Source organism: Paramisgurnus dabryanus, chromosome 5, assembly GCF_030506205.2.
Source record: "Paramisgurnus dabryanus chromosome 5, PD_genome_1.1, whole genome shotgun sequence".
NCBI lineage: Eukaryota > Metazoa > Chordata > Actinopteri > Cypriniformes > Cobitidae > Paramisgurnus > Paramisgurnus dabryanus.
In genome coordinates, this window is record NC_133341.1 from 45,795,996 (window position 1) to 45,819,805 (window position 23,810).

The 23,810-nt window shown below is 36.9% G+C and overlaps 1 protein-coding gene across 4 annotated transcripts in view; it reads left to right on the forward strand.

The window, feature by feature from the left end:
• The window catches only part of dlg4a (discs, large homolog 4a (Drosophila)), a 108,652-nt gene that overhangs the window by 47,380 nt on the left and 37,462 nt on the right, over positions 1–23,810 (forward strand). For 3 of the 4 annotated variants that reach the window (XM_065284421.1, XM_065284420.1, XM_065284419.1), the window contains exons 2-3: positions 3,240–3,401; positions 7,479–7,535. In XM_065284421.1, the coding sequence (XP_065140493.1) occupies positions 3,240–3,401; positions 7,479–7,535 (219 nt within the window). Of the gene's footprint in view, positions 1–3,239; positions 3,402–7,478; positions 7,536–17,716; positions 17,853–23,810 lie in introns of those variants that run through there. The other variant, XM_065284423.1, reaches the window with a different exon arrangement.

A 23,810-nucleotide genomic window follows, 5' to 3' on the forward strand; every position in this document is an offset into this window, starting at 1 on the left:
TCTTTAATGGTTAACCCGCAATAAAAATGTCCAGTGTTTAGTATTACTGCATCATTTTTTTATTACCGTTTAACCGTTCCAGTGTCATGGCTCGTAAACCCCTGTCCTCCTGGATCAACCAATTTAAGCAATAACGTGAAGCAAACAAATTCATTCACGACTGTTCCCATGACAGAGCTTCACTGACTGAATTTAAATCCCCAAAATGTTCCTATTAAGGAAAATCTCATACAGTTTACTTAATATTTCTTTAGATAGATCCATATTTTATATTCATTTATATTCATAAATTATGTGATCTGATGAGTTTAAAATTACTTTCTACTGCTTGCGAGTGCAGGTGTCATGCAGCGTACTCCTGGGTCATAAAGTATGCCCGATTTCTCACAACATACGCAGACAGACTTGCTGATTTGTCCTGTGATTATATGAAAATCTGATTTATGCACTTATGTGTTTTATCTGAACTAGATAAACATTTATTTCACAACCCCAAATGTGCCATGAGTAATGTTAATGTTTTTGTTTGATGTTTATGCGTGTAAAATCAATTTTAAATTTGGTTAAAACAAAGTACTTTTTCACATTTCTAGAAATTGTTTACAAAACCATGATAATATTGTAAATCGTGGTGATTTTGGTCACTATAACAGTAATGTAAATTTTTCATATTTTCAAACACAGAAGTGAATTAAATTGCAATTCATCAACTAACTGCTAGAGCCAAGCTTTCAGGTGTCTAGCTTTCAGGTGTCAAAATCGCGCTACCGCGCCTAGTTTGCCACTTGAACAGTTTGAATGCATTCGCGGGTGTAGAGCGAAGTAGCCCTGCAGAAAAAGCAAGCATTTGACGCGCGTCATAGGCAAACTCCGCTGCTTGTGGGAGGGGCCAGTGCTATGCGGTTGTCTGTTTGCAAGATGACTGATGTTGATTGTGCATTTACTGTATCGAGAGAGTTACCGGTTTGTATTTGGTAACCTTACTATAGGGGGGAAATAAACGGCAAGGGTCGATAAACGGCGCGGGTCGATAAACGTCACGTGATTCAAAAGTGAAATGTGTATTACAACTTACCAGGTCCTCACTGACACTCTTCAAAGCGAGGTCCTTTTTATTCCTGTCTCCTCTATAGAAATAAGAACTTGTGTCGTATAGCTCCGGGTGACTGCTTATGGATAATATCAAGCGTTCCTTCAGGTTGAATGAGTGACTCCGGGCGAGGCTGCCATCACAGCAGCAAGCAGGCTCCTGATTGGTTAACGCGGCCAAAGTTCAAATTTTTCAACTCGGGCGTCTGCCGCAAATTCGCATGAACCGCAAAATGCACAAAAAGCACCATTCGCGAATGAGGTGGAAACTTTTGATGATTTGTATCTTTTGGTTTCTTAGCACAAACAAGAAACGATAATGCTTTAAATACCCAAACACTACACCAGACACCTAATGCAAAGCACAAAGTGCAGCAGTAAGTAAACACATGATTTCAAACGGTATGGATTGATCCTGCGTATGTAATGATTGAGCTGTGTTTTGTTGAAGTTTAGAGCTGCTGTGTGCATCATGCCATCCAGAACTGAAGCCCGGAAAATGCCGCTATAAATTATAATGGGGTTATAATGTAACGCTATAGCCTATAATGTAAGTGAGCATCTTTTTTATGTAATTAGACCTATGTGTATGTGTGTGTAGTCATAGCAGTGAGTAACAATATGTTATAGTGTGCTGTCAGTGTCACCAGCAGTGTTTTTTCATATGTTATGGTGCGCTGTCACCAGTGCTATATTTTTGTTGTGGTGCGCGTAGGCTATTTCTGATTTTGTCAGTTATCTAATGTCTCTATGATCCTATCCTATAAATTGTAGCCTGCTTGTGGACATTGCGTCATCACGTGCTGTAGTAAAGGGCCCGCCTTGATAATCCTGCTTAGGGGCCCGGTGTTGGCTCGTTACGCTGCTGGTTTTGACACTTAACTGTTTATGGCTTTTGGCTCATGAAGTGATCAAGTTGTTTTGTGTTTTTAAAGTTTGAAGATTCCAGTCCCAATATTTTGATCTTTGAGGTAAAGCATTTGGATTTCTTTCGGTTTATTTTTGGATTTTTCTTGTTGCCGTTTTATTTTTGTGCAAGATCTGGCAACACTAGTCAGCAAACGCTCGTGCCTGTCATTTTTTGCACCGCGCACACAAAAGACTTTTTCCCCTTCTTTTTTTTTAGAAAAAAGACCTGTCATGTCCATGATGTATGTTTAAATACTTTATTAACTAGTTGTTCAGTTCAGTTACATACACACTATGCAGAGTTTCTGTAAATGCGGTTGTCACTACCTGCATTTTGCGAGAGTTAATTCGGTTGTAGAATGCGGTTTTCAGTCCCGTAAATTACTGAACTTTGTGTTTTTAGTACAAAACAGGATTAAGCATTAAAAGGTGAAGTGACAACTGAATTAATATGCAGTGTGTACGAGACCACTGTTACATTACTGTAAAATATGTTCTCTTCCCCCCCCTCTCTCTCTCTCTCTGTCTCTCTCACTTTCACTTTCTCTCTCTGTAGTATTGCTGGCTCATTGTAATGTGATCTTGCTGACTGTAAATTTCCCCCTCTTCAATTTTTCACATTTCAGAGATTGATTTTAGGATCCAGGATCTGTTTTGAGCATACTAATACAAAGTAGAAGCCAGATTGTAAAAAGTCCTGATCATTCCAAGGTATTAAGGTCCTACAGGTATATTGCAGATAGGTTTGAAAGAAAGGAGAAAATAATAAATCTGTTCATCATGAGGACTGCCTTCAGACTGGTGTTGTATACCAGTACCAAATTAATTCGATATTACATGTGTTCTCAGTTTGTGACATCACAAAAAAATGTGATATTAGCCACCCAGCCAAATTTGAATGATAAAAAAAAGTAAAATAAGTTAAAAAATATTTTAAAAAAAGTTGCCGTCTTTCTCAACTTTTACTGTAAATACCGCTACAGCCTGAATGGATGCTCACGACTGTGTTGGGGCGGGGGCATGCACTTTTGCCCCGCCCAAATAATCTAGAATAACGGATTATTCACGTCTTTGTAACGTGTTTTAGCAAAACATGTATTATGTGTTTAGAAACAATTCTCAGAAATGACTTTAATGTTGTTTTGTAGTCACGTTATTTCCAAAAAGTTTTTTTTTACAAAAATAACATATTAAAAGCAGTATGGGCTTCTAAATTTACCATCTCTCTTTTCTCATTGCAGAAATATAGGTATCAAGATGAAGAGACTCCGCCCTTGGAGCATAGCCCCGCCCACCTGGCTCACAGTAAAAGTGCTGAGATGCTTCACATGAGTGATAAGAACCTGGCCGCCATGGATTCCATGCACAGTTACGCTCCTCATACACACATCTCACCTATAAAGGTATGGATTCGCATGTTCATACACACACAGTTTTGCTTAATCTTGATCATCATTTTGCGTTTTTCATCCAATCACAGTCTTTGGAAATGCCCTGGTTTACTGCACTATATTTCTGTAGGTCAGTCTTACACACTTCTCTACTGTTTTTGTCCGTCTTTCCTTCCTTCTGTTTGACCTCTATGTTCATTAGCGCTGTAGGCTTCTTCAGTACTGTAGGTTTGTGTATGTGTGAGTCATGTTGCGTGTGTGTGTTAGTGTCCACAGGAGTAGTGTCCTCACTTCTGCTGCTGTGTGTAGTCACATCAGACCCATCCAAACGCTCTGGACTATTCCTGTAACCCACAGGGTCTCTCTCCAGTTTAATAAACACATGCACACACCCCTCAGGCCTGTGTAATTTCCTAACATTGGTTATATTTAGAATGGCATACTACCATACTACACTTGCCAAAATGCAGTATTGTAATGTATCTTACAATGCAACATGCTTAACTTTACCTTCTCTTTTTTAACTCTTTTTACTAAATTTACAGAAATGAAACAAGATTTTCATGTATGGCACTTTCAAAATGACATTATTTATGCATTTGCTTGATTTTATAAAATTTCCAGTTTCCTTGGAATCAAACCATGACCTTGTAATGGCTGGGAAAATATCTCTACAGTATGACTGAATAATTTAACAGACATAACACAGTAGACATCATTTACCCCAGAGTCAAATGAATATATCCAGGGTGTGTTACATATGATGATGAAACATAATACACTGAGTCAAACACACGCACATGTATTATATACTGTATGTTCACTCATGTCGGTTCTTAGCAGCAGCAGGTCGCTACTGTATGTGTGTTGTACAAACACTTAAGCATGAAGCTCATTTACATGTCTGTGTTCAGTACTGTATGTCAAGGACGTTTGCATGAATATGAAGGTCAGTATGCAAACTACACTCTCTCTCTCCTTCTCTCACTCTCTCTTTTTCCCTCTCTGTGGCACCATCTGTCATCATATGAAACATACCTGTGAAACACAACATATACATACATGCACACATGCAGTATCCCTTTGGTTATTTTTCCCTGTTTTATAAACACGATGCATACATTTTTTTCTCACGATTCAGTGTTATTCAAGTTATTGTTGTTCAGTTCATAACTATTTATAGTCATTATCTTATAATAGTGAGCTATGATCCTACAGCTTCAGGTAATGTAGCTGCCTGTTAAAGGCAGGGTATCTGATTTAGAAAAATGCTAACTTTAGCCTACTAGCACTGAAATCACGAGCCCTCCCTCCATTTATATCGCCATCAACACCCATTTCTCATCCAATCAGTATACAGCATTCAACAGGCCCGTGGTATAACATATAATAACAAACATGCACTCACCTAAAGGATTATTAGGAACACCTGTTCAATTTCTCATTAATGCAATGATCTAATCACAGGGCAGTTGCTTCAATGCATTTAGGGGTGTGGTCCTGGTCAAGACAATCTCCTGAACTCCAAACTGAATGTCAGAATGGGAAAGAAAGGTGATTTAAGCAATTTTGGACGTGCCAGACGGCCGTTCTGAGTATTTCACAATCTGCTCAGTTACAGGGATTTTCACGCACAACCATTTCTAGGGTTTACAAAGAATGGTGTGAAAAGGGAAAAACATCCAGTATGCGGCAGTCCTGTGGGCGAAAATGCCTTGTTGATTCTAGAGGTCAGAGAATGGGTCGACTGATTCAAGCTGATAGAAGAGCAACTTTGACTGAAATAACCACTCGTTACAACCGAGGTATGCAGCAAAGCATTTGTGAAGCCACAACACGCACAACCTTTAGGCGGATGGGCTACAACAGCAGAAGACCCCACCGGGTACCACTCATCTCCACTACAAATAGGAAAAAGAGGCTACAATTTGCACCAGCTCACGAAAATTGGACAATTGAAGACTGGAAAAATGTTGCCTGGTCTGATGAGTCTCGATATCTGTTGAGACATTCAGATCGTAGAGTCAGAATTTGGCATAAACAGAATGAGAACATGGATCCATCATGCCTTGTTACCACTGTGCAGGCTGGTGGTGGTGGTGTAATGGTGTGGGGATGTTTTCTTGGCACACTTTAGGCCCCTTAGTGCCAATTGGGCATTGTTTAAATGCCACGGCCTACCTGAGCATTGTTTCTGACCATGTACATCCCTTTATGACCTTGTACCAAACCTCTGATGACTACTTCCAGCAGGATAATGCACCATGTCACAAAGCTCGAATCATTTCAAATTGGTTTCTTGAACATGACAATAAGTTCACTGTACTAAAATGGCCCCCACAGTCACCAGATCTCAACCCAATAGAGCATCTTTGGGATGTGGTGGAATGGGAGCTTCGGGTCCTGGATGTGCATCCCACAAATCTCCAACAACTGCAAGATGCTATCCTATCTATATGGGCCAACAGTTTTAAAGAATGCTTTCAGCACCTTGTTGAATCAATGCTCGTAAAATTAAGGCAGTTCTGAAGGCGAAAGGGTGTCAAACACAGTATTAGTATGGTGTTCCTAATAATCCTTTACGTGAGTGTATATTTACACAAATACATTTAGACACTTTAACATAGTGATTGCTATCAGGATGTGAGAAGACTTTCAACCAGCATAACTAAAACTGTTTCTGGATCAAATCAGATACCCTGCCTTCAAGAGATTTTAGAGATTATCTAAAAATGTTATATATCAAACATGTTCAAAACCTTTTCCCAAATTTAGATTAAACTCTTATCAAATAATTGTATTGCCATATGCACAATGAAATTTTTGACTCTGTCATAAATCTAAAGGGTTTGTCATGTTGAGAAATAATAAATAGAGTGCTGCAGGGATGACATATTTTTGTAATGAAGACCCATAAGTGAGTAAGCATTTTTGCACTTCTGGTTCCATCATCCAAAAAGACAATGTTTTTTGTGAATGGGGTTAAATTCCTTAACTAAGAGTTTGGGTTAGCACGTTTTATTCTATGACATAAAATACACCAGTAATACCCCCACTCGTGACTTTTTAAAAGCTTTAAAAGCTAAAAAGTGTTTATAAATGGGCACAATTCCCAACAAAGATTCATCCATAGAGTATTTCCTTTTAGGGAACATGTTTTTAAATGTGTTTAATAAAGTTTTAAAGAGCTTTCGGAATGGAGAAATTAATGGATTTTTGATGAGGGATCCAGTGTCCTGCTAACTTCCGGGTTGGCCTTAAAAAATATGTCATTTCTATGCCTGAGGCTGTTTAATCACTTACATGTCAGACTGAACAACATCGCCATCTGCTGTTGAGACACCAACGGGTTAAATTTCAGGACTAAGGACAGCTGTAGGTTTGATGAATGTCTTGTTTCCCACACCCAAACTGTTGCACTCATATCAGTTTTATTCCTCAACCCACGCTGTTGCTTTATTTCAGCTAAATTTCATGCATCATCTTGTGTAATTTGTTGTTTGCTTTAAAAATACTAACTTGCAATCCTTTTTTCCCTAAACCTGAAAATTATCACCCCAAAGAAGCATGCTACTCTTTGGACTACATAATATCTCACTAAAGCGTAGTTCTGATTTAAGACCACTGCCACCTAATATGACTATTACATGTGATAGATGCAGAAACAGGTCTGAGATCAGCACCTAAATGACTCATTAGGCTATAGGAAATCTATGCACTTTCTGTGGCTTTCTACCTATTATTATCCTATTATTTCTGTTTCCCCACCCAGAGCTTTTGATTTATGTATCTATCATAATTTATTTATATTCTATATGATTATTATCATGCATATAATTATTATTATTAAAATGCAATTACATTAAAATTGTAAATCATAGTATATTGCATTGGGTAAATCACATGATTGAATTTTATTATCAGATAAAGGCAATGCATTGATGTATCATGAATTGTGATGGATCGATGTATGTAGCAAATCTATGTAGACAAAGCAAAAGCTCTGTTTTGATGCTTTTTTAATCTGTTGGTTTGTCCCTCTTCCCGCTGTTGAGTTATCCGCCCTCCTCTCCTGTTATTTTTTTACAGCCAGTGTTGCTGTCATCTGGTCAAACCCCTTTGTACACCTCTGCAGTCTCCACACTGGTAAGATCACTGACACTCTGCTGCCCCTGTTGTCCAGGAGGTTGAATTACATCTGTGCGCTCCAATTGTAAATGTCATTAAAGGGACTTTTTTAAGATGTCAAATAAATCTTTTTGTCCCCAGAGTACATATCTGAAGTTCAAGCTAAAAAAAAACATAGATAATTTATTATAAAATGTTAAAATTTTCACTTTGTAGATGTAAGCAAAAATGTGCTGTTTTTGCGTGTGACCCTTTAAAGCAACACCGAAACAAAGCAGTGCTTCGAAATTGCCCATCACTAGTGGTGACGGTGAAGACCCCAACTCTTATCCATCAGCAGTCCACTTTAAAATACACTAAATATTATGGAGAGGAAATCATGTCATGAGTTTTGTAGAAATTAGATTTTTTTGGCCTTTGTTCTTTAATGTGCGTCTTGTTAGTAAATCACACACAGAAATTTCTACTCTGATACTGACTTTTTTTAAATTGCGCTTATACACTAATTTGCCCTGGTTTGTAAATCTGGCCCTAAATGTGTTCAGCTGAATTAAGGAAATAATATACTGTAAACATTACTTTTTGCACTTTCATTTTTAAGTTTAATTAACTTGAATTTTACAATTAATTTGAACTTTCTTAAATATTGAGGTGTTGCTATAAAATATAAAAATAAAGTTGAATTAGCTTAGGTTATTTTAACTTTATTTTTATATTTTTTAGCAACACCTCAATAGTCAAGAAAGTTAAAATTAATTGTAATTTCAAATTAATCAAACTTAAAATTTTAAGTCCAACAAGGAATTTCTACAGTGTAGGATCGCATTAAAGGGACACAACACTTTTTAAAAAGTTTTCCAGCTCCCCTAGAGTTAAACATTTGTGGTCTGACGGTACCACTTTTAGCATAGCTTAGCATAATCCATTGAATCTGATTAGATCATTAGCATTGCGCTCAATATTTTCCCATTTAAAACTTGACTCTTCTGTAGTTACTTGGTAACTTTCAATAGCTGAGGAATATTTTCAGGTAGTGCGTAATATTATTGCCGTTGGTCTTAGTACACAATGTAACTACAGAAGAGTCAAGTTTTAAATAGGAAAATATTAAAACTCTTTAATCATTTTTGAGCGTGATGCTAATGGATTGTGCTAAGCTAGGCTAAAAGAAGTACCGCCAGACCCAAAGATCAGCTAAATAGATTCCAAAACAGTAAAACTCAAATGTTTAACTCTAGGGGAGCTGAAAAATTAGCATATTTTCAAAAAAGTGGAGTGTCCCTTTAAGGTGAGTAAATTATGGAAACTGTTAATTTACTGTTCATTCAAATGATTATTTAATATTTACATGTTATTGTATTGTATTCCATTACTGATGGCAGTATGACATAATAATATTTGAAATAATAAACAATTTGCTTTTAATTTAAAGATATGTCAGATCTGCTGCATCATGGAAAGTGAATCAAGTGGAATTTATAAGCTCCACCTTAAAAAATTGTTACTGACCAATTCTCTCCCTGATATATATTCAGACATTCTGTTTTATATAAAAGTATAGACTCTTTTACTGTTTGTACACAATGATGACATGGCAACGTATGCGCAGGCAGTTTGGCAATGGATGTATGGCAAGAATCAGCAGTGAAGCAACACAGACAGACAAAGTTATTTTAAAAAGTTGACTTATCAACTTTTTCAACAAAGCTACCAGATCCGTGTACTAAAGTGGAGTAGATAGAAAACGTTAGCAGATGGCCAAATATAAAGTGGCCAGATACATATATACGTATATTAGTACATTATATTAGTGCAACCAAACGCAACAACCAGACATTTTGATGCTGGGAAACCGTTTTAATAAACTTTTTTGAGTTGCTAACACATTAGAACCAATGGGAAATAACACCACTTCTGTTGCCTAAATGCGCGTGCAGGCTATTTGATCATGTGGGCTGTAAAAGGGTCTGTAGTGTACCAAGTAACATCCAAAGCGGTGGAGCTGAGACAAAGGTTATGTATGAGGTTAACAGACAGTCCAGTGATCTCCTCCATGATGACATCATGATCATAATGAAATCATAATGCTGGTTGCCATTGGTTTTCTTTTTCCTGTGTTTTGTAATAGACTTTTCATACACATTTTTATAGATTCACTTTCAATCCTCTATGGTATTGCTTTAAAGCCATCATTTTCTCTGTGCTGTCTCTGGTTCCCTTTAAACCACACATAAGGACACACACACACACACACACGGACACACAACTGTAACTTTTCTATATATACTTTTACATTCTCTTTGCAGTTTTAGCCTATTATTTCTGACAGCACATCGATGTGCTCTGTACAGAGTTGTTTCCTGTTTCTGCTTAGTGTCACTCAACTTCATGTATAGTCCCCAGTAGAGGGCAGTGTTTTGTCATATTTTAGGTTAGATGTTGGCTCTTAGGAGGACTTCAATTGTTTAATGTCTGATATTCGCAGTATATCAAACATGAACTGATGTTTCGTTCATTTTCATCTTTTGGATAAACACATCACAATTGTTGACATACAATAAGGGTATAAATGCCTTAAGAATTTGTTTTTGAGATCACCTGGTTCTGAAACAACCCTGAAACTGGGCTCTTTTTTTCCTCGGAGCAAATTATGAAAATTAAGCAAAACATTTGACACATTAAAGTGATCTCATTTTGGCATTTTTCTTTCCTGTTGGCACACACACAAACACACACACATTGAAACAGGTTGAGACAGTGAGATTCCGGTTTCCATAGCAACATGACTGCTGCTGATGACATTAACAGGTTTGAAAGTGCCAAGGTTGCAAGTGATGGAGTGAAGTCCCCCTAATTCTCTCTCTCTCTCTCTCTCTTTCTCTCTCTCTCTCTCTCTCTCTCTCTCTCTCTCTCTCTCTCTCTCTCTCTCGCTGCGAGGTGAGAGGTAGATGAGTGGTAGTGACATAAAAGAAAGTACACGCATACAATACACAAACATACAAAAACACAAAAGAAGCAGGGTTTATTGTTTTATATCGATTTACTCTAAATGATCTTACTTATGTCACATCTGCTTAACAAACCCAGAATGTAGACATGAAATGGCTTGCAGTAGTTTCGTAGGATTTGCCATTGATGGCAACATTTTCATAACATGAACCATCACAATGATGACTTTGTCTGTTTTTAAGGAGTTAGAGAAAAAGCAGACAGGGTAAATGTGTGTGTGAGAGAGCACGACTTGACGTGTGTGATGTCACATGAACCTGTGTTTAATGTCACATGTGGGTGATTCTCACGAAATCCAGACTTAGAAGGTGTCCAGCATTAGATTTTTTAAAAAGCCCTTGAAGCCAATTTTTTTGCACATATAAGATTATGTTTTGAACTTACTATAACCAGTATTTTTAGAGGATTTAAAAAATATTTCCTATAGAATTATTGAATTTTTTTTAGATTATCATTATAAAAAATTATCATTACCGCAATGATATTACATTACCATAAATATATGCATTTACACAAACTCATGTTTCGGTAATGAGAAGTAAAAAGTTGTCTAGGTACTACAACAAACAAAATTTCAACTTTTATCTAGAGAGACAAATAAGAACTGCTTACCTGGTAGCCATCTTGAGTGTCACAGTCAATTTTGTCCCTTCCAACATTTTTTTTTAAATGTTAGTTCCTTGAGGGCTTAAACAATGATTGAACATTTTTGTGGAGGATGAGAAAATTGGTCTTGGACACATTTATATTCCTTATTATTGTCTCTACATTAACCAATAATCACCAAATACCACATGTTTCTTTACTGTAAATGTTTATAGTATAACACGCACTGAAGCTTTTTGTTTTTAAGATTTTTTAATTATAAATATTCCCATGTCAAAGAACCCAAATCCAGTCATGGACACGTTGCGGTAATGAAAAATTTCCCCTTAAATGTGGAAAAAACACCTCATGAGTCTAATTTCGGAAGAATCACCCATGGAGGATGAGGACAATGATACATTTGTCGTAGTATTGTTACATTGGACTGGAATGAAACAAACCGGTATAGGGCTCTAGTGCGCTTTGGGTTTTATTTCATTATTTCATAACGTCAGATTTAAGCTACAAGCTGTACTAACAATTGTTTAATATGGTTTCATATTGCTTATGATTTATTTAGCTAAAAATAAATTTCTAGTTCTTCTGCTTGGTACATCTTCATTATGAATTTACCTCTTTGCCAACCTTCTGGGTAAAAACCTGTGCTGTTGTCTGTTGTCTGTGTACATCACCGGCGGCTTGGCGTGTTTCTTTGAAGGATCTAGAAATAAGGGACTCGATACGATTTTTTATTATTTCAGTCTCATCACAAAAATCCTAGTAATTTTCGTAAATAAAAAACATAATATGTGTGAATACAAGTTGTTAATGATACACTCAATAGTATAAGGACAGATGCATCTCTGTTACATAACTCCCGTTATGTTCTGCTACTAAGACTGAAGCTCAATCTGGCTGTTAGTTTGATCATTTGTATGTATTTATAGACTTAATTGTATGCCAAAGAAATGCTTTGCAAAAACACCCCTGCATGAAATGCCCATATGCATCCAGGAAGAACAGTGAATTATGTAATTCATTAATTTCCATGTTGTTCTCCTACAAAGAAAAGTGTAAATAAAGTGCTGAGATAATGAAAATCTAAGAAACGGATGGAGGGAGTGAGATGTAACAGCGCCGCAGGGAAACAGATGAGAGACACAGCGGGAAAATGATGTTGAGATGAGATGAGCTGGCAGGAATGAGTGAAGGATGAAAGTGAGACACAAATGAGTCCAAAGGGAGATGAGCAAGTTAATAACCGACTCTTATTTACAAGCCTCTCATCCTTCAAACATGAATTTAATTTTGGCTGTTTTAATGGCCACAAAGGTTACTGGGATTTAAGAGATTAAGGACACACCCATCAAGAAGCAGCTTTTCATTTAATTACACTTGGTTTAAACAAAACAATATGCTATGAGAGATTACTCCTTTTAATTTTATCCCTCAGTATAGACTAGAGGTTTCACCCTGGTAAGGCTGCTGGTAAACCTTTCAGATGGTAAAATTGTACACATTGCTTGTAAACCAACCTTGCGTTTCTTATGCCAGTCACTCAGAGTGCACAATGTAGAGAATTTAAATGGAAGAAACTTCTTCAAAAAAACTAAAAACCGATTCAAACTTAACATTTAACTTTAAACCGGGCATTAGTAAGGTCCGCCTTCTGTAAGTGTGTCAAACTAGATTGCCCAGGTGGTTAAATGCTTCAGTCTGGACAGCAGTGTGCCAATGTGTTTGTTTGTGCCAGTTTGCCCATCTGTGTGACAGTGGGACTACTCAAAGGACGCAGCATCCCATAATGCATTCATGGGTATCACCAATACCTTAGGACATACAGTATTGAACAAAGGATTAAAGGATTAGTCAATTTTCTTTTAAAAAATCCAGATAATTTACTCACCACCATGTCTTCTAAAATTTTGAAGTCTTTCTTTGTTCAGTCGAGAAGAAATTATGTTTTTTAAGGAAAACATTCCAGGATTTTTCTCATTTTAATGGACTTTAATGGACCCCAACACTTATTAGTTTAATTGAAGTTTATAACTGCAGCTTAAAAGGACTCTAAACCATCCCAAACGAGGCACAAGGGTCTTATCTAGCGAAACGATTGTCATTTTTGGCAAGAAAAAAATTATGCACTTTTAATCCACGACTTCTCGTCTTCCTCCGGTCCTGTGACACACCAGCGCAACCTCACGTAATACGTCATCACGTCAAGAGGCCATGGATGACGTATCGAAACTATGCCCCAGTGTTTACAAGTGTGGAGAAAGAGGACCGTTCCGACGTTGTTGTATGTCGAATGATACTAATTAATGTCTTTGTGTCCTTTGATTGTTAAAAATGGTCTGCAAATGTTCGTTTCATATATGTAACATGTGACCTTTCGATGTCATTACGTAATTACGTGAGATCGCGTTTCGCTAGATAAAACCCTTATGCCTCATTTGGGATCATTTAGAGTCCTTTGAAGGTGCAATTTTAAAATGCATTAAAACTGTTAAGTGTTGGGGTCCATTAAAGTCCATTAAAATGAGAAAAATCATGGAATGTTTTCCTCAAAAAATATAATTTCTTCTCAACTGAACAAAGAAAGACCTCAACATTTTGGATGACATGGTGGTGAGTAAATTATCTGGATCGTTTTTTTAAGAAAATGGACTAATCCTTTAACATTTTCAATAACTCTTGCATATTATGTGACCAAAAACTATAGAGACGGGTGTGGTTAACTTCATACAGCGCCACAGACCGACATGCGGATGACATCAAAATATAGCGAGAGTGACTAGAAAGCATACATAACACTCGACTCCTGTATTTTGATGTCATACACTTGACGGTTCTTATGACGCCACATGAAGTTGACCACACCTCTTTTGTCTTTTCGTCCAATAAAACATACTGTGCCATATTTAAAGAACGATCATGTGTCTTTCATATGGTTTCCATCGCCTTTTTGTGATTATATTCCTTTTTCGATTTGCTTGAAAAACCACCTCACCCGAGCGTAAAAACTTTTTTAACATATTTGCGAAATTGCCGTGTTCCTATTGGGCACATACTGTTACTGCGCATACAGCTACTGTAACATTCTCTGCTAAAGAAAATGTCTGATTAAAGCGTTGTTGGTCCAATTGCTAAATTTGTGCTATTTGCTTCATAAATTAGTTTGTTATTTGCTCAGATTGAATAAATCTTAAGTAAAACTTAAAAAAAAATCGACATGGAACTTGTTCCTTATTGTTTGCACAATTTGATTTATGATTTTCCTCTGGCGGATGATAAAATGGTCGAAAAACCCATAAACCGAAGAGACCTGCACAATACCATAGAGACTTAGGGAACATATTGTCTTTAAACAAACCACTTAAAACACCCAAGCAACTGCATGGCAGTATAAACACAAAATACTTTAGCGACCCCTCACAACGGCCCAGGATCAATCAAGCTGGGGGCAGAGCGTTAGGTCCGTATGCCATGCTTATATGTTCAGTACTTGCCCATCACAGTTTAAAGGAGCATTTTACCCATAGATACATTAATCTTTATTGAAAGTGTGTCATATTTGTAGTTGAAATGTAACATACATTTCGAATTTGGTGCCTGTTTGACCGAGAAAATTGGTGTTTGTAGTCTCACTCCCTCAACAAAGATATTGGACTTCCTTCTTTCAATGACTACACAAAGCTTAATGCAAATGGGTGAAGTGTCACTTTAAGAGATGTGGTTTATGGAAGTGTGGAATGTGTTTGGAAGTGATTCGATTACCTTGAGGTACAGTGGTCTCCACCAGGTACCACATTCACACACTCTCTCATTTAGCATTATTTTTCATCAAATAATCCTCTTTTTGCTGTTGTGAATGTTAGGCTTCTGTGTCTGTTTAAAGGTTTTGTGCTAATGAATGTTTAAAGTTGTCCCTGCAGCTCTGAGGTAATTACTGCACAGAGTTCTGCTGAGACAAATGGTCTGGGGAATCCAATGAGAGAGAGAAAGAGTGGGTGGGTGAGTGGGTGGTGGAAATGCAGGCAGAGAGAGAGGGACTGAAAAAAACAATGTGGGTGAGCGAGAGAAAAGAAAAGCGAGTCCTTGTTATTTCTCATTTAGGTAAGTCTGTCAACTTGTGTGTTACGTAATACCTGTGTGTGCACTATTGTCTGGCATTTCCGATCTCAGCAGATCCATGGCATTGCTCTTCATTACAATGCTTTTCAATACACCGAGCGTCAGTCAGCAAATACACACTTTATTTTTGCTATTTGAAATGTAGAACTTGAAAGGATTACTATTTTTTAAAAGTCACTTGACGCATCAGCACATGGCGTCTAGTTATCGGTTCAGAAATTATTTTATCATTTGAATGTCATTCTAAATTAGCATCCTTTAGAGCAGCTTATGTTTTAGCCTTGAACACAGTTTTAAGGCTATAATAAAAACATTTAAACATAAAAACCCTTTTAGCAATATTTATGTGCAAATGTAGTTAAAAGCAGGCCATTATTATAAGAATAATTTCCCAAAGGTCATTCCTGTTGTACATTACCAAGTTAACATTCTCTGTGAGTGCTGCATATATCCACTATAGTGAGAGGGAACAAGGTAGGGAATAAACTGTGTAAAAATCCTCTTACAGACATGAACTCTCCCACATGCATCCCTCCATTGTGATGTCACATGCACTCTCTGTAAATATTTCATATGCATCCCTCAACTGTGATGTCACATGCATCCCTCTATTGTGATGTCACATGCACTCTCTGTGATATAACATGCATCCCTTCACTGGGTGTCACAGTCAATCTCTTTTGGTTGTTTTAAGTCATTTTTACTCCAATTCAGGTGTTTTCAGTAAACAGATTGTGATATGATGTATGGCCACTTCGATGTCTGATTGGCTGTCCATTGCTAAGCAATCGAGTCATAACATTCTTACCCCGCTTCGTTTCACACTGCATGTGGTTGGCACCACAATGCGGGTTTAACCCTGCAAAAGTGGTACTAACCCTGCTTCAGAGCATGATGTCACATGTACTCTTAATGATGTCACATTGTCACATGCATCCCTCCCACTGATCTATATAAATGACTGGATTCGTCATAGAACGCTTAACGTAACAGCGAGAGTTCGAGCCGCCATCTTGCTATGCCCAACCTACCGGGAGCGTCATTGACTTATTTACAGATTAACAGTGTATCAGTCACACAAGATTCATTTTTAGGATATGTGTACGTAAATTGATTGTTACTTGATGTTATTTGCAATGCTTATGTTTAAATCGGGCAAGATAAGGGATTTATAGAAAACATTAGGGTGAGTTTGCCTGCTGCATTCTGTTGTAATGACACAGGTGTAAATAAAGTTGTTTAACATTAAGATACACGGTCAGTGTTATTTCTCTGGATAAGTTTAAGTTGTAAAGTAAAGAAAACTTATATTTTATGGCTTTTTATAAGCACTGCAACAACGTAATTGGGTGTTGTTTGTATAATGCTAAATCAAATGTTAGTTTAACCACGGTTTACAAAATTGTCTTCAAAATACATGCCATTAACATTGTTTATGCATTTTACAGTACGAACAAAAACAATACTGTTATTGCATGCACACTTACAGCATGATTATTTATTTAGATTTCAGAATGAGCACGTTTTTCAATAATAATACATTATTATTTTGTTCTGTCTGCTGATCTGATAATGAAGATAAATGTATAGTATCTCACTGTTTAAAAAGTAAAATGTACAAATTTTGATCAGTAACTATGTACATGCTTAGGACGTTGCGTTGTAATAATGTATAGGGAGACTTCAGATATAAAAACGGAGACTGATAAAGTACTGTTTTATCATTAAAATCTGATAACTCCTATTAATTTAATAGAATGTTTGTGCATTCTAATATGGCGGGGTGGTGGCGGCTTCACAATCATAACGTCATGCGCAATCCAGTCATTTATATAGATCAGTGATCCCTCCTCATTGATGTCACATGTACTCTCTGTGATGTCACATGCACTCTCTATTTGCGATGTGATCTGCATTCTCCCTTTAAAACCCTTCACAAGCATTCCCCTCATACACTTTCATGTACAAAATGTAACATGATTCTTTATAACATCATACTTTGGAATGAACCATGTAGTGGTTTCCTGAGATAGGGCTTATATGTGTATCTCTATAGTAGTGTGAGTGTGTGTGTTTATGACACACTCCACCCCCTCAAGCTCCTCTGGAGAGAATCACTCGCTTTTCGTTTTATATTGGAGCTGATACACATTTAATGCATGCGTGAACTATATAGTAAATAAATAATTTCCTTACAGCTAAAACATGTTATATGTCTAGACTTTAAACACTCACGCACATCATATTCGGTGAGATAATAGCAAGAAGAACCACTGAGGAGCGTTTACACTCTTTCATCGATATTTTACACACGCTTGACAGAGATGAACGTCGAAACTTTTATAAACGAGTTTTATAATCTAGACCGCTATTAAGTGCAAGAGCGCGCCGTGTGAACGCCCCGTCAAAGGAGCGTCTCCTCAGCGAGTGCGCGCGCTGGTCGTTTGGAGAGGCGCGCGCAGTCATTCTGAACGCTCGTTGCTTGGAGAGTAGCGCGCTGTTCGGCGCTCCGGCAGGATGTTCGTGTCCGTGTGGTACGCAAAGAAAATGGGTCGTCGTTTCATTAACAACGTCCGGAAAGCTAAACAGCAACGGCATCACATCATGGTAGGAATTTACCCAAGCTGCGTTTTGGTTTGCGATAAGTTTATTGTTTCATCATCTTGATAAGAATGAGAACAAACATCTGAATTTGTTTGATTTTAGATTATTGTTGAACGTTGTGTTGTCTTATTGTGTTATTCGTATTAAAACTAGTGTTGTATGTCTTGCTACTGGACAGTTAAATAATATCACAGGGGAGTTATAAGAGCGTTAAGTTCCAATATGATTATTTTAATGATGTGTGAAAGAGGTATTATATTCCATAATTACTCAAAATAGTCCTGTTGAGAACTATTTTTTTTTTAAATGTGTAGTTTTATAGTTGTACTGTGTTGCCAAATTCCCTTTAGGACCATTTACATTATGACAGCGATTTCAAAACAATTTCTCCAGGATTTTATCACTAGGGATGTTGTTAAGTTTAGCTATAGGCTCTGAAAAATCATTGCCTGTAGTCTATTAGGTTTGATTTCTCATGTATATATCTATTCAAAGCAGACTTTTAAAGACTATTCAGAAGCACAGAAACAGATTTCAAGGTTTAAATTCACAACAGACAGACGGTGCTCAGAAGTGCGTCAGAAGTTGCAAAATGTGGAAAGTTAAAATGAGTGAGTCTGGATGTGTGAAATGGTGCCTCTGAGTCCCCACACATGGCCCGCGGCTTGAATAATAGATGACGTGATTAATGAAACTGAGATGTTAAAATTAAAATATAAAAATGGTGCACATGGTAAGAGTAAAGAAGTGGATAAAACTTATTTAATGATAGCTAAAAAATACATCACAATCAGACACATCAGTGTAATTATTAATTAACAAATCAGGTATCTGGTTATGTATTTTAATATTAATATACAAATATATAAATCAAATCTTCTCATTTTCAATGAGGAAAAGTAAGTGCGACACAACATGATCATTAAAGCAAAACTAGTAGTAATCTCTCAGTGAAGAAGAAAAGAGAAGGGAGAGGGAGAAATGCAATAAAGATATCGTGTGTGTTTCTGCCCTCGAGTGTATGAGCGAGTTTGAGTGGGAGAAATGTGTTTTTTCCAAGCTCTTTGGCTTACATCATAATTTGTGGGTGTCATTTCTATCCGATTGTTTTTCAAGCATTTATTTATAAGACACAGTCTGTCAGTGAGACACTTTGAGCGAGGATTCAATGGCACGGTTACTGCCATGTAAGTATTCAGTGAAAATAAAGGCATTTCTCTGCATCGTTGCATTCTTAAATGTGTCAGACCACAATTCAATGCATCTTACTTAAAAGTTAAAATCATTCGTCAAAATGTATTGTTAATTAATTGTGCATAATGCATTTTATCCAATTCATTTGGGTGTGAACAGAGATACCCAATGCAACACAACAACAGACTGTCAAAATTGCTTGTCGTGATCACAGACAGAAGCTCTGAGTATCATTAAAGAGATTTCGTCTAATTTCTCTCGTCACTTTAGTAGTGCACTGCTTCCGGTTAAGACACGAAGTCTCAGCGAGAGGGTGAAAAATGGTCGTGAACAACGAGGCAGATAACATAAAAAAGGTTTATTAACTATTTATATGATCTTTTTTATGCAGGATTATTATTGCATAACTGTACAGAAAGATTGTGCACACAGAATTATAAGATGTTTACTAACAGATGTCAGGTCTCATTTTCAAGAGATTTTTATTCGATGAATGCAATGATAAGCTACTTATTTTTCCTCCTCGCTAATCTTTTTTTGATCACTATTGTTATAATGTAGGAGGCAGTGTTTGTAATAAAAGCATTGTTTGTCCACTCTTATTCATGTAAATTGTTTTAGGGTTGCTTTTGTTACAGTACAGTGTTAGTGGTGCTTGTAAAAGTGTAGGATTGGATTTCATTCTGTTTTCTCCCACACATACCGAGAGAGAGAGAGAGAAAGAGAGAGAGAGAGAAAGTCCACCAGTTAATATAAGTAGATTTTCATGTGTGCCGTGCGCCCTCAGGTTCATATGTTTCAAATTTTAATCTCCTATACAAGTATGTCATTGTGAAAATCTCAAACCAAATAATCTTTCACAAGCAAAGAGTCATGATTTCACACTTTCCCATTTATCAGTGTCGTACACTTAAAGCTAATGCAATGCCATTTTGTGTGTGTGTGCGTGTGCGCGGGCGCGCGTGTGTGTGTCCTGATTTCTGTTTTGACAAGCAAGTATGAAGGAGACGCTTTCAGGCGATTATAGTTTAATTAATTCCTGCATCTCATTTTATGGATTGAATGCTCTCTGACTTTGGATTTATTAATTTGTTAGCTTCGCTTGTGGTGCATCAATCTACCAGTGCTGCAATCATACTAAACCTCAGTAGATATACTACAAAAGCACAGCAATAACTGGACCAGTCACACCAAATCGTGATGTACTGACCAATGTGTGGTAAACCATACTTGAGTAGTGTCTTTTGCAAAAGGGCAATTGAGGATAAGGTGCCTTGCTTATGGGCACCTCGGTCAAAGCCTGCCAGTCTGAGGAATTGAACCAGTGACCTTTGGGTTGCAAGCCCGACTCTCTCACCACCAGGCCACGACTTCCCCTACTAAAGAAAAACATAGTCAGATGTAATTTTAAGAAAATCTGTTTAGTAGTGTGTAAAGTAACTTGGCAAAAAGTGGCAACACAGGAAACAAAGAAAGAAATAATAGGCCAAATTAAATTAAGTTTAATTAAGTACTCTAAAACATTAACGGGCACCTATTATGCCCATTTTAACAAGATGTAATATAAGTCTCAGGTGTGCACAGAATGTGTCTGTGACATTTCGGCTCAAAATACTCACGCTGTTATAATGCGCTGTTTTCGTGTGTGTACCTTTAAATGCAAATGAGCTACAGCTCCTCACTCCCTTACCAACAGACAGTGAGAGCTGTTATTTAAAATAGATTTGATTTGTGGGAATACAGTCTGAGACAATAGTAGCTCACTGTTGAGATATGGAGGACAGTGTTCAGCTGAGGGTAGAAACTACGGTAATGCTGGACTGTTAGTCAGTGGCTGTGGGCGGAGCTTTATCAGTGTGACCTCACATTGATAAGAGAATTAAAACGGCATGTCTAAAGACACTGCTTTGGTTTAAAGGGAATTTACAAAGGAGTGGGTGGATTTTTGTTTACTTTAGGGTTGTTGTGTTCACACACTGCCAACACACTTTTATGTTCAAACATAATAGATGTCCTTTCAAGCATGGTGACAATGAACCATGCCCAGTTTCATATCAATATGCCATTGAGTTTGTAATATAGCATTTTCATATAGTACACAAAAAAGATGACGACTATAAAGAAAACAGGGTGATTTAGAAGTCTTGTTGGCATTGAAAGAGAAATTAGTTCCTAATTTTGCTGAGTGCCATCTGTCTGATAGTTGAAGCTGAACAGAAGTTGAGGTGATGCAGCAGGACAGGAGAGCAAATCAACAACAGCTTTAACCAAAGAAAACAGACTTTCTGAAAGGAGTAGTTCAATGAAAAATAAAAATTACCAAATTATTAACTCACTCTCGAGCCATCCGAGATACACATGACCATCTTATATCAGATGAACACAATTAAAGTTATATTAGAAAATGTCCTGGCTCTTCCATGCTTTATAATAGTAGTAACCAGGGTAGAGATTTTGAAGCCCGAAAAAGTCCATCAATCTTTCACAGAAGTAAAAACCCATTGGAGCAGTGTGGATTACTTCTGTAAAGGATGGAAATTTTGCCAAACTGAAAGAGTTAACGTGTGATTTATCATACTATGTAAGAGTTAAGTTTTGAGAATTCACTTTATAGTGCATTCGCCAAATTTGTCGGGTGGTAAATTATTTCTGGTTTTGGTGTAATATTACATGATGATAAAATGTTAGATAATGCCAAATTAGCAAAGTATACACTTAAATGAATAGTAAAACTACTTGAATTGGCATGGGGTGTAGATCCTGTATAGTAGTGTGCTGGAGCATCAGTTTGATTTTATGAGAGGATCAAATCTCCATGGTTACCAGCAATAGCATCTCTTCTTCACTGGGAAAGTAGAATGTGGTTGATTGATGGAGGAGATGAGAGAAAGAGAGAGAGAGAGAGAGAGAGAGAGAGAGATAGAGTGGGTGGAAGTGTTGATACATGGAAACATGAAGTAAATGTGAGAAAGATGTGTATTGTTAAGGAAACTTACACAGTGAATAAGCGGGTGAGCTTATCACCAAATCTGTTGTGTACTTAAGTTGACATTTCTCTGTTGTTTTCAAAATAAACGTTACAATTATTGGAAGTGTTTGCTTGTCACAGTGTTACTTTAAAAATTGTGCTCAGTCTGCCCACATCTATTGAAATGACAAAACACTTATAATTCAAAGTAAAGGGCAGTGAAGTTACAGTAGATGACTTTATTGTAGCTATTTAAAGGGATAGTTCACCCAAAAAGAAAAATTCTGTCATCATTTCCTCACCCTCATGTTGGTCTAAACCTGTATGAGTTTTTTTATTCTGTAACACAAAAGAAGATATTAAGAATAAAGTTGATGGCACCTATTGACTTTCATAGGAAAAACAAATATTATGGAAGTTAATGGGTATCGTCAACTGTGTACTTACCATTATTTTTGAAAAATCTTTTTTAGTGTTCAACAGAATAAAGTAATGATGCACCAATGTATCGGCCGCTGATATTTATCGGCCGATTTTTTGATGTATTTGAAACCATCGGCATATCGGCAATAGCACGAGAAAGGCCGATACCGATTGTTTATGAATTAACTGCATAAAGAAATCCATTATATGTAAAAAATTTAGTTAATGTTGTTAATAAAATAAATGCTGAATAGCAAAAAACACCTTTTAAGGCTGTCATATGCTGTCTTATTATATTAGTTTTAGCTTAATTTGTGCCTCTCTTATTATGTTGGTCAGTTAAATGTTAATTAGATCCAATCCATGTTCAGTAAAAATAATTTGATGCAGAAATAAACTAGCTTATAGACCAGCTGTATAGTATTGTAAACAAGTGTTTAATATCGGCATCGGCCATAAGTTGTCTGTTTAAATTGGTATCGGGCCAAAAAAATCCTATCGGTGCATCACTAGAATAAAGAAACTAAGGTTTAAAACAACATGAGGGGGACTAAATTCTGAAAGATTCTTTCTTTTTGGATAAACTATCCATTTAAGAGTCCAATAATTTTGTTAAATAACATATTTGACTGTTAGATTACATAAGAAAAGTTTTTCCCTGTTGTTAAAGGGATAGTTGACCCAAAAATGAAAATTCTGTCATCATTTACTCATCCTTATGTTGTATAAATGCTTTTGTTCTGCTGAACACAAAAAAATATATGATAAAGAATGGATCTGGGGCACCATTGACTTCCATAGTAGGAAAAAATAATACTATGAAGGTCAGTGGTGCCCCACACCGGTTTGGTTATAAACATTTTTCAAAATATTTTCTTCCGACAAAGGAGATCTGGGGCACTATTGACTTCCATAGTAGGAAAAATAATACTATGGAAGTCAGTGGTGCCCCAGATCTGTTTGAATACAAACACTGCCACATTGCACATAAACAACACATGGCACATCATTCAGTGTCATGATGTTTTTTTTTAACTAAGACTGATATGAGTTCATGAACCGATTAGTTAACTACCCAACCTACCCAAGACATTTTGCCACCCAACGAGATATTCATTAAATTATCTGCTTTTATGTTCCACTGAGGAAAAACCCATACAGGTGTTGGAGTGAATAAATGATGCCCCCCGTTTCACTTCACACAGTTTCCAGTCTTGTATTTTCCTCTATTTGTATTTTCTACTGCACATTCTGTCGTCTTTATGACTCCCCAGATTTCTCTGCTTCTATCTCAGTTTATTTCACTAATATCTTCTCCTCCCTATAGCCTTCAGATCCCACCAAGGGGTTTGCCAATGCATGTTGAATGAAAGCTG